This window comes from Macaca nemestrina, chromosome 7, assembly GCF_043159975.1.
Source record: "Macaca nemestrina isolate mMacNem1 chromosome 7, mMacNem.hap1, whole genome shotgun sequence".
Taxonomy (NCBI): Eukaryota; Metazoa; Chordata; class Mammalia; order Primates; family Cercopithecidae; genus Macaca; species Macaca nemestrina.
In genome coordinates, this window is record NC_092131.1 from 4,656,599 (window position 1) to 4,668,799 (window position 12,201).

Consider the following 12,201-nt stretch of genomic DNA (forward strand, 5'->3'; position numbering starts at 1 on the left):
CAGTGGCGCCATCTCGGCTCACTGCAAGCTCTGCCTCCTGGGTTCACGCCATTCTCTTGCCTTAGCCTCCCAAGTAGCTGGGACTATAGGCGCCCGCCACCACGCCCGGCTAATTTTTTTTTTTTTTTTTTTGTATTTTTAGTAGAGACGGGGTTTCACCGTGTTAGCCAGGATGGTCTCAATCTCCTGACCTCGTGATCCACCCACCTTGGCCTCCCAAAGTGCTAGGATTACAGGCGTGAGCCACCACGCCCGGCCCACAAAGCCTAACCTTAAATTGAAGCGAAGAACCTTCTAAATGAGAAACACAGCATCTATGAGAGGTAAGAAGCCTTATGATCTATGCCTACAATTTTGAAAAGACAGAAACAAAATGCCAGCTTCAAAAAGAGGGATAAAAGATTCCTAGGTAAACCACCGTTGAACTCAGAGCAAATGCTCTATGCTCACAGGAAGATCTCCAGGATTCTGCAAATATGAGTTCTGCATTGCTGCCTATCAGCATTGTTCTGCTCCATGTGTGTGCACAGGACGCCAATCCTTCCACTGCTTCTCAACCTCAGCTCAAGCATTTAGATGAAAAACTCTCTTAAGGCAGGTTAAAGGGAAATATTTTGATTTAAAATTTTAGACTCCTTGCAGTATATTTACATTTTAAATTGCTGGGATTTAACACTGGAAACAAGACATTCAAATCTTTACGAAACTCAAATGTCAACTCCATTGGCTGTTCTAATTCACCTTAGTGTCCTCCTACTACAAGTTCTCAATACATGTTTGTTGAATATTGAATTAAGTTTATATTTTTGTAATTAAGCCACAATGGTAGATCCTACAACAACTTCTTCTCTATCAATTCTTAGAGGTTTTCATCTTCTCATGATAAGAAGAAGGCCCCGCTGAGCTGAACATCACAGAACAAACTCCACTGAGAGCTAGCATTATTGCAGGAAGGTCGTTGCTCCTGCATCTACAGGCCTGCAATGAAGGTCTCTCAAGAACAGCATGGAGGCTGGGCACGGTGGCCCACACCTGTAATCCCAGCACTTTGGGAGGCTGAGGTGGGCAGATCACCTGAGGTCGGGAGTTTGAGACCAGCCTGACCGACATGGCAAAACCCCGTCTCTACAAAAATACAAAAATTAGCTGGGTATGGTGGTGCGCACCTGTAATACCAGCTACTCGGGAGGCTGAGGCAGGAGAATTGCTTGAACCCGGGAGGCAGAGGTTGCAGTGAACGGAGATCGTGCCATTGCACTCCAGCCTGGGCTACAAGAGCAAAACTCTGTCTCAAAAAAAAAAAAAAAGAAAAAAAAAAACAGCATGGGAGAGTGAGTCTTTTCGGGAAGTGGTCCCATCTATGTGGAGAGCGCACCAAGTTTCACAAGGTGTCAAATGACAAAATCAATTGTAGTCATATCAAATATTTTCTCCTGTTTGTCTCTTGTAAAAGACACAGAAGTGTAACACATTTAGAGGGGTAACCACCCAGGTCAGGGCTGGCAAACTTATTCTATAAAGAGCCAAGTAGTCAATATCTCAAGCTGTACAGTCCCCACAATCTCTAACTCTGCTGCTTTCGAGCAAAAGAAGCCACAGACAACACAGAGTGAGTAAGGATGGCTGTCTTCCAACAGAACTTTGCTTACAAAAAAAAACCAGCAGGGTGGGGACTGGGCATCTGATCATCTCTGTGCTGGATGGATGCTAAAAAAATCACAATGTGATTGACTTTAAAAAAGCACTTCACACTTGTTTGGCAATTAAAAAACAAAGAACAAAAATAAAACACCTTCATTTATAAGCTCAAGAACACACAGAGTTTTTTTTGACAATCTCTTGATATGGTTTCTTTCAGCCAAAACCCATTAATAACTATAAAAAGGTTCTGTCTTTAAATAATCTGCAGAGATGATATAAATCCCATAGCAGCAGGAAAGTGTGCAGCCCACCTTCTTTTCAAGCGAGTTGCTCCACTCCTTCAGCAGGTTGACGTGCTGCACGGCGGAGCTGGCCTCGTGGGCCTTGATCTGCTGGTTTGTCCCCTGCGAGAGCAAAGATGTGAGGCATTCAGCGAACCTCGCTGCATTCCAAAGGGCAGAAAGGCTAACATACAACCCTAAAAGCAGCACTAAACACAAAGAGGGGAGACCTATTTGCATCAAATGAACAGGGAATCTCTGCGCCTAAGGAGGGCTGTGCTCAGGGCCACCTGGCTACTGCGTGCAGGTGAGGAGGCCAGCACCCTTCAATGCCACAGTGAGCCAGCAGAGCCAGCACCCTGCAATGCCACAGTGAGCATCTCAGGGTTATTTCCTCATCCCTCCAGCTCATCTCAAGTGGCTTCTTATCAAGGGTTGACACTTGTAATATCAAGAAATTAAATTTTAAACTCATTCTTGATCTATTACAAACTATTTTTCTCATTAAAATGTAGTATAAGTGGAAAATGTTTAGACACCCATAGTTGTGGCGAGATACTGCCACAACTTTACTAGACAACAGTCTAGTAAACATGTAAGCAAAGCAGGATTCAAAAGAATTTACTAAAGTATTAATTTATTAGTTCAAATACACTGTATCCAAAGATGTATTGCTCTTCACCATTCTAGTATTCTTAGAAAAGTTACATACAAAACAAATACAATCTACAGAGTACATAAGATGTAGACCATTTTAGAGTCAGGAATAAGCACATGTAATTGTACTTCATATATTTAAGGAAATAATTTGTCTGAAATATAATTTGTTTTGCTATTAGAAAATTAAGAAGCCACAGAAAGCATTTTAATGATCTCCAAAACATATACTCTGTACATAGAATATTCATATATATATGTTGATATAAGTGTTGCAATATATAAACATATATATACACATACACAGAGAGAATGAATGATACTACGTACGACAGAACAGGGGAGGCTCAGTCTTGTTAGAGACTAAAGCAAAGGAAGGCACAGTCATTCTTACTCTTTGGCTGTTCTCTTCCTCAGAAAATACTAAGATGCCAATCTCTCTGTACTGACTTCATAACAATGTATTGGTGCTACGTAAAATATAAAATACTGTAATTGTAACATATACTGCCTCTTGATAGTTTTAAGATACATATATTTAAATGAAAACTTGGTTCCATTCACTAGCAATCTCAGATGTGTTAAAAAATAAACAACAACAAAACACCAGATGCAGATTTCTCACACTACATGTGTGGCAGCAGCAGAGACGCCCTCCCCACGCTGTTCTCTGGGAGGTATGCTCTCTATGAGCTGTGCTCCATTTTGCGTCTGTCCCCAGCTGGGGTCAGAGTCAGCACAGACATGTATATCAAATGCATTTATGGATACACACGTGTGTGATCATTATGGCTGTGTACTGACACACACGCTGTTGAAACTATGCTCAGTTTGATATTCGCTTATATTCAGGTAACAGCGAAAATTTCCGTAACAATCTATCTGAAAACCCCACCAAACGTCAAGCCTGTCTGTTGCGTTACTAGCTGGTTTGGATGTAGCACTTCTCTTAATGTATTAACTTCCACCTCAGCGCAGTGTCTCCCTGCAGTCTCAAAACACCACCAACTGGAAAGCGAGCATCCCGCCTGCTGCACGTGGCTTTCGTCACCCAGGCAACAGGGTGTTTCAGTTTCATGACGAAGAATAAGGAGTCCAGAGCTTGCATGTTAAAATGTTAATATAATAACTTTCTCTCATGGCAGAATGTCAGTGACTGGGAAGGACAAATGTCGGATACTGACCTGAAAAACGCAGCCATAGCGCTTAAAACTACAGGTGCTGGGGGCATTGACACACTCTGACAAGTGTGCACTCAACTGCAACGGGAAAGAGACGTGAGTTGTGGCACAAACGTTTGCATGAAAATGTTCAAACATATTAGGGCACAGATAGCATCTGGGCTGTACTATTAAGAATGGTGTTTATCGCTACAGGTGTGTATATATCATCTCTGCCTAGACTTCTATGCAGTAAATATACGGTCTAGTCACGTGTATACACATATACGCCAATATACAAGAATACATTTACTATAACATTTCTTAAACTTGCAGTTTCTTTAGAACAAATTGTTCAAAATGTGACATGCCATCTGTAGTGCCAGAATTTAAAAAAGAAAGAAAAAACATAAACTGAAATGCACATTTAAAGACCATAAACAAAAATTGCATGAAAACACAAAAAAATAGAAAGCATTCAGAATGCAACTGGGTCACACACCTAATATACGGTACACAAAAATAAATATATTTTCAAAGCAAGCTTACACAATGTACCATTACTCATAATACTTGAGATAAGTGCAGATGAGTTTTTCCTTCATCTGAAAAGACTTTTTCCCTCTGTAAGGGCCAGAAACTCAGGTAGCTTTTCAAAGACCTCTAAGATCAGTCTAGCAATAGAATCTTAATACTGTCACCTCTAATTGATGGCAGGAAATTTAGGTGGGGCTGGGAGCAGATAACTAATTTTGCAAGAAAAAAGTCCCTTGCTCAGCTCAAATGCTGGTGAGTTATCAAATAAAAATCACTTATGATGCCCTAACAAGAGAAAAGGGAATGGAAAAGATTACATTTTAAGGAGTTAGGCTAATACAAATGAGGTATAGTTTGGTCTTTTTTTTCTTTATCATGCCCCAAGACTGAGCAGAAGTTTTGCCTTTTATTGAAGAAATTCCCATCAGGAAACTCTAGGGATAGATCTTCTTCACAGAACACAGACTCTCCTTGGGAGGAGGGTGTGTGGGTGCAGCAGTGGGTGCAGCAGCTGGAAGGTGTATTTCTGTGTGCCAGCACGCATGTGTTCTCAAGGCTCACGAAGCACGTCCTCCTGGAGGATGCACCTAAGTTCTACAACTTCTCAGTCTCCCAGGACAAAGGCGGTCCTTCCCTCTAGGTGGGTATTTACAACAGAGGGGAAAATGGATCCCTGCTGCGAAAGCTAAGGAGGAGGGGCAGGGACTGAGGGGCCCATGTGGCCACCGCTAGGGTTAACCTTCAAGGAAGGTCTCAGAGCCAGGGCAGAGTCAAGGCGGTAGGAACCTGGCAGCCTGATGCCCTTGCTGCTCCTCGGAACCCAGATCGGCTGTCCCTGCAGGAAGCGCCCACAAGGCACGTGACAGGTGACTGGCAGGGAAACGCAGTGTGAAGACTGCGCAGAACAAGGTTAATTAAAAAACTTAGAATGTATTCTTCCAGTGTCATTACTGCAATAACAAACCTGCATGTCAACACTATTACATGTTAAACCAGGGACACACTGGGCTTGATGCATGTTATTTTCAGTGTACTAGAGTAAATTCGGTGTTGGACCTTTTTCTAAATTGGTTTTATTATCAGTATTCTGAGTCTTAGGGAATCTACAGGAGCTCTGGAATAGGGGCAGGAATAACCTATAGCTCAATAGCATCTTTCATCAGAAACCCAACAGAGATGCAGGTTTAACAATGTTTTAAAAAAATAAATTATTGGCCGGGTGTGGTGGCTCACGCCTGTAATCCCAGCACTTTGGGAGGCCGAGGCGGGCGGATCACGAGGCCGAGGCGGGCGGATCACGAGGTCAGGAGATCGAGACCATCCTGGCGAACACGGTGAAACCCTGTCTCTACTGAAAATACAAAAAAATTAGCCAGGCATGGTGGCGGGCGCCTGTAGTCCCAGCTTCTAGGGAGGTTGAGGCAGGAGAATGGCATTAACCCGGGAGGTGGCGGAGCTTGCAGTGAGCAGAGATCCCGCCACTGCACTCCAGCCTGGGCGACAGAGAGAGACTCCATCTCAAAAAAAAAAAATAAATAAATAAAAATAAATAACAAAACTAAAAATAAAATAAATAAATAAATAATTGGCTGGGTGCAGTGGCTCACGCCTGTAATCCCAGCACTTTAGGAGGCTGAGGCGGGCAGATCACGAGGTCAGGAGATCGAGACCATCCTAACTTGGTGAAACCCCATCTCTACAAAAAATACAAAAAATTAGCCAAGCGTGGCAGCAGGCGCCTGTAGTCCCAGCTACTTGGGAGGCTGAGGCAGGAGAATGGCGTAAAGCCAGGAGGCGGAGCTTGCAGGGAGCTGAGATCCGGCCACTGCACTCCAGCCTGGGCGACAGAGCAAGACTCCGTCTCAAAAAAAAAAAAAAATTATTTCAACAGCACGCACTCTTTAAACACTAACAGAGGATTGTCCAGTTGTGGCAATAATTTACATGTATTTTTCCCCAGTTCCTCCCAGGGGCACATTCAGGGCCCAGAGGCCACTGTCATCAGGCGAGACTGTGCCCTGACCCTCAGCTTCAAGGTCCTGGGAGGGCACACCTTGGGGGAGAGTGGCTCTCTGGGCCCTCCTGTACCCCGAGTCCCTGACCCTAGCCCCACATGGGCCCTCTTGCTCAGTCAGGGGCATGCGAGGCTGGTTATTCCTGCTGCTACCCTGTATCTATTAATAAAATTTCAGTCTGTTGAAAAATGCTGAGGTGAGCAGGTGAGCCGGCTCCTTAGATCAGGGTACCACACATCCAGGGAGCCCAGGGTAGCCCCAGATGACTCCCAGAATACTAACTAAAGGAGCTCCAGGTAAGGACAGATGCAGAAACATTAAGAATCCTTGAAATTTTCCCAACTGGACATATCCTGATCAAGTGAAGTCAACGCAAAATCTACCTATCTCAAAGAGAGTGCCAAGGGCAATGTGAGACGCGCAACCCTTGGGGGAGGCCACGCGGGGCCCTTCTGGAGGCCCTAAAATGTGGGAGCTGTCCTCCACCCAGCATGTGTGAGCAAAATGGTTCTGAAGTGTCTCTAATTCATGTTCTTGAGATAATCTAACAGCAATTACTATTCTATAGAGTTAAAATTGCTTTAAAAACCCCTTGTCACCTTTGCTTGTACTGTATATAAAATATTCCCATTTTCTTAATGCTTCACAATCTTTGCTCTGAATTTACCACACTGTAGTTTTGTTTTGTTTTGTTTTTGAGATGGAGTTTCGCTCTTGTTGCCCAGGCTGGAGTGCAGTAGTGCGATCTCGGCTCAGTGCAACCTCCGCCTCCTGGGTTCAAATGATTCTCCTGCCTTAGACTCCTGGATAGCTGGGATTACAGGTGTGCACCACCACGCCCGGCTAGTTTTTGTATTTTTAGCAGAGACGAGGTTTCAGCATGTTGGCCAGTCTGGTTTTGAACTCCTGATCTCAGGGGACCCACCCGCCGAGGCCTCCAAAAGTGCTGGGATTACAGGTGTGAGCCACTGCACCCGACCCTACACCGTAGCTTTTGACTGCTTGCTTCTGACTTCCAAAAAATGGTGTAAGGCTTTTTGCTGCGGTTTTAATTTTTCTGGCTATACACATGACTCTCATGAACTGGGAAAACGTGAGGCTTTGGCTATGCAGGGAAGGGGACCCAGGCACGCAGCCCTAAGGGCTTCACAGGCTCCCGGCCGGGCCTGGCCGCCCCTACCTCGCTCCTCAGGAGAGTCTGGACGCTGCATTTGTGAGGGCAGGATACCACCACGCAGGGACAGTCGGTGTCTTCATGTTTCTACAGAGAGAGAAAGTACTGTCAACTTTAAACATACAACCTGTCTTCCTTCAGTCCCGCTGAGATCCCAACGGGGCCCCCAGTAATGGCTCTGCTCACCATCACTGTCCCCTAAGCTACTGCACTCACGTTACGTACGGCTGAGTCATTATTGTCACAGAGTGTGAGTGTCTCAGGACATCACAGGTATCTCCAAAGATCTGGTCAGATCTGACCAGTGAGGGCGGCTTGCCTCAGAACAGTCTGCTGGTGGGGGCCTCGCCACAAGGGCTTCCACTTAGCACGTCTCCTCTGTGCCAGAGCTGCTTCTGGTTCACACAGCCCCTAACATGCAATGCTCAGGGAGGCATGGCCACTCACATAGCACTCAAGCACAGGTGGACAGCGGAGCTGGGGACACAGCTGGTGTCTGCCTCTGCTGGTTGAGAGACGGAGGGTTTCCCTTGGCCTCTCAGTTTGGAGTCTGGAAATAATGCTTCCCAAGTACGTGAGAGCAGCATGACCTACTGAGTATTTACATTACTCACCTAGAACCTTAATCTAGATTATTTTTAGTCCATGGAAAATTGGGATAAGTTTTGGGTTAGGCCTTCTCTAATAGCACACACTTCATGTTTGCTGAGGCTGGATGATGGCGACTGTTAAGCCCAATCCCACGGGCACCTGCTGGGTGCCTGTCCACGAGCAGAGCAAGGACAAGGACTCCCCACAAGGACATCAACTGCAGGGCCCCTGGGGAGAGACTAACGAGGCAGAGCCAGAGATGGAGCCATGCTGAACAGTCCCTGCTGAGCAGGAAGACTGTGGCAGCAGCTTCCCAGTAGCCACGGGATGCCTCAATCCTCCCCCCATCCATCTTTTCAAGTCCTCTTTTGGCCTTCAGTTATGTTGCTGTTCCACTGAAGGAATTGGGGAGGCATTTGCTGAGAGCCAGAGTCTGACTGGCGGGTCTGAGGGCCGAGGAAGGCAGCAGCCCACTTGAGGGAAGCTTGTCCTCAAAACGTAGTTGCTCCTCTCCCCCAGGAGCTTGCTTTCCTCGGCAGGTTTCTAAGGCCCAACTCTGCAGACACCCACGGTGGTTCTGTGGCAGAATAGGGATGGGGCTCAGGGCAGGGAGGCTGAGGAAGAAGGGGGTGGAGGGCAGCACTGTGGCCAGGGAAGAGGAGGCCAATCAATATCTTTCTGTGTTTAACTTCCAACAAGCCCACACCAATCTACACTCCCAGTATCGTGGGGATGCATGTTTCCACACCCTTGCCAATTCTATCGCACAACCTTTGGCAATCTGATAGGTAAAAAAATGGCGTAAGTGGGACCTGCAATTCTTTAGTAATGTGTGGTTAAGCACATTATATATATATATATGTGTGTCTGTGTGTGTGTGTCTGTGTGTTTTTCAAGACGGAGTCTCACTCTGTTGCCCAAGTTGAAGTGCAGTGGTATGATCTCGTCTCACAGCAACCTCCGCCTCCTGGGTTCAAGCAATTCTCCTACCTCAGCCTCCGGAGGAGCTGGGACTACAGGTGCATGTCACCATACCCAGCTAATTTTTTGTATTTTTAGTAGAGGAGGGGTTTCACCATGTTGGCGAGTGGGCCAGGCTGGTCTTGAACTCCTGACCTCAAATGATCCACCCACCTTGGCCTCCCAAAGTGCTGGGATTACAGGTGTGAGCCACTGCACCCAGTCTTAAGCATATTTTTGATATTAATCATTTCTATTTCTTTTCCTGTGAATTGCCTTTTCACAGCTTTTTTTTTTTTTTTTTTTTTTTGAGACGGAGTCTCGCTCTGTAGCCCGGCTGGAGTGCAGTGGCGGGATCTCGGCTCACTGCAAGCTCCGCCTCCCGGGTTTACGCCATTCTCCTGCCTCAGCCTCCCAAGTAGCTGGGACTACAAGCGCCCGCCACCTCGCCGGGCTAGTTTTTTGTATTTTTTAGTAGAGACGGGGTTTCACCGTGTTAGCCAGGATGGTCTCGATCTCCTGACCTCGTGATCCGCCCGTCTCGGCCTCCCAAAGTGCTGGGATTACAGGCTTGAGCCACCGCGCCCGGCCCACAGCTTTTGACCACTACAGTGAGTTGAATAATGTCCTACAAAATTCACGTCTATCTGGAACCTCAGAACGTGACCTTATTTGAAAATAAGATTTCTGAAGATGTTGTCAGTTAAGATGAAGACACCCTGGCATGGGGCAGATCCTAAATATAAAGAGTGCCACCCTTAGAAGAGGTGAGCACAGGCACTAGGAACACGGCCACGTGAACATGGGGGCAGAGGCTGGAGTGGTGCAGCCATGAGCCAAGGAAGGCCAAGGACTGCTGGTGGCTCCAGAAACTGAGAGGGGCAGGAAAGCCTTCTTCCCTACAGTTGTCAGAGACAGCATGGCCTTGGTTTTGCATTTCCAGATCCAGAACTATGACAGGATAGATTTGTTTTTGCAAGCCACCAACTTGGGATTACTTTGTTACAGCAGCCAAAGGAAAATAACACATTCGTTAAAAAAAAAAAACAAAACCTGAATCTTCTGCTGATTTTTTTCATTTGCCTATAAATGAAATCAGTCCTATCTATGAAATTAAATGTAATTCTGATACACACAAGCATGTATGTGCACACATGTGTGAGTTGAAAAGCATAGGCTGGGTGCGGTAGTCCAGCACTTTGGGAGGCCAAGGCAGGCGGATTACCTGGGGGCAGGAGTTTGAAACCAGCCTGGCCAACATGGTGAAATCCCGTCTCTACTGAAAATATAAAAATTAGCCGGGCGTGGTGGCAGGCACCTGTAATCCCAGCCACCTGTGAGGCTGAGGCAGGAGATTTGCTTGAACCTGGAGGCGAAGGTTACAGTGAGCCGAGATCGTGCCACCGCACTCCAGCCTGGACAACAGAGTGAGACACTGTCTCAAAAAAGAAAAAAAAAAAAAGCATAACTACATAGTGAACACCCATGAAGCCAATACCCAGGTCCAAGGGCATGACTGATAACATCCACCTACCTGCATCTACCTCTCCCATCTCACCCTCATCCTCCCACAAGGAGTACCCATTAAAACCACAACCCTGAATTTTGTATTTCTGCTTCTAAAAAGGTTTCACTATACATATGTGTGCCAAATGAAACACTGTTTCATTTTGATTGTTTTTGAATTTTGTTAACATGGACTTCTATCATAGGAGTCTTCGGGACTTGGTTCAGTATTACACTTCTTAGACTAATCTGCCTATTGCAAATAACTGCAGGCCCCTAACTTTCACTACTGTATGACACATCTCCCTGTCGTATAATAACACTGTAATATAATTTCCACCTGCTGATGGGTGCTCCAGCTGTTTCCAGATTTCTGCTGCTCTGGTCACACCTGGCCACATTTCCTGGTGTGTGTGTTTCTCCTACACATCCAGGAGAAAAACTGCTGGTTAACTGAGTGCCTGAATGTCCAACCTAGTAGGATACTGGCAATTGATTTCCACAGTGGTCAAACCTAGACTTCCACCACATACGCTCTCCCATAGGGTGAGATCTTTATCATCCTGATCTTCACAAGTTAACAGAACTGTTTAAAGAATGATGGTCCAGAATTTCTAGACTAAATCCAGAAGGTTTCCCGACACTTTAAATTATGCTAACCTATAAATTTAAAAGGTAATAATAAAACTTGAAAATAGCTGGCATACTGTATATACCATAGTTTAAATGTAGAAAAGAAATCCTTCTATGAACTGCAATGGTCCAGGGTTTTGACGCATCCTCAGCACATTTTACCAACATTTGATGTCGTGACACACCACAAAACATAGGGAGTGTAGGAGAATTCGAATGACCTGGGCTTCAGGTCTCCGTACATCAGGTCTGTTCTTCCTAGAAATAAACTCAGTGAAGGCCTGAGGGGAGGAGATTAAGGGTGTTCAAATTGAAAAAAAAAAAAAATACGTGGGATTCAAATCACACCACTGAAAAGAGAGGTGGCCTAGGGCAAGTCACAGAACCAGGCCTGGAGCAAAGGCAGCAAACCAGCAACTGCTCTCCCCTTGTGGGGCTGAGAGGCAAGGGCAGACGCACTGGCAGGACCCCAAACACCCATGCTTGCTGAAATGACTGCAGGCCCTGAGAGAAGCTGACACCTTAAAATGCACTCTACTATCAACACTGCTCAAACGGTGTTCAACTTGTTTTATCTCAAGCATGTAGTGCAATTTATAAGGAATATTTATTTGCACAACTCAGGCCCCAAACTTGCTCATTATCATTCTGTGCTTTCCATCTATTCTCTTTCTCCCTTGTCTTTAGTTGACAAATTCAAGGCCCAGATCAAATGAAAGGCAACCTCCTCACTAAAGCCTTCCTTGACACTCAGGCTAAGCTATTATAACTGGTCCTTCCTTGTTGGCATGTTATTAATATTACAGTCCCAGTACTTCCCATACTAACATGAATGAAACTGTGCATCTGGCTGTCTCTGTCATCAGAATGCAAACTGAAGGAGAGAGTGCAATTTATTCTCCTGTGTGTCCTGAGCAACCAGGGCAGGGTCTGGCGCCGTTCTGTGAATCTATATGCTTGTGCTTAAAACCTGACCTGTTATAGCCTCATCCGGTGTTCAGAGTCAGTTACTTATATGGTGTTTAACGGACATACGCTACGATTCC

General features: G+C 45.6%; 1 protein-coding gene across 5 annotated transcripts in view; it reads right to left on the reverse strand.

Moving 5' to 3' along the window:
* Positions 1-12,201, reverse strand: part of LOC139355317 (TNF receptor-associated factor 3) — an 81,053-nt gene that overhangs the window by 13,374 nt on the left and 55,478 nt on the right. For 3 of the 5 annotated variants that reach the window (XM_071099523.1, XM_071099527.1, XM_071099526.1), the window contains 3 exons: positions 7,472-7,552; positions 3,764-3,838; positions 1,953-2,045 (listed from right to left, as the gene is read on the reverse strand). In XM_071099523.1, the coding sequence (XP_070955624.1) occupies positions 1,953-2,045; positions 3,764-3,838; positions 7,472-7,552 (249 nt within the window). The remainder of the gene's footprint in view (positions 1-1,952; positions 2,046-3,763; positions 3,839-7,471; positions 7,553-12,201) is intronic. The other 2 variants (XM_071099524.1, XM_071099528.1) reach the window with 2 other exon arrangements.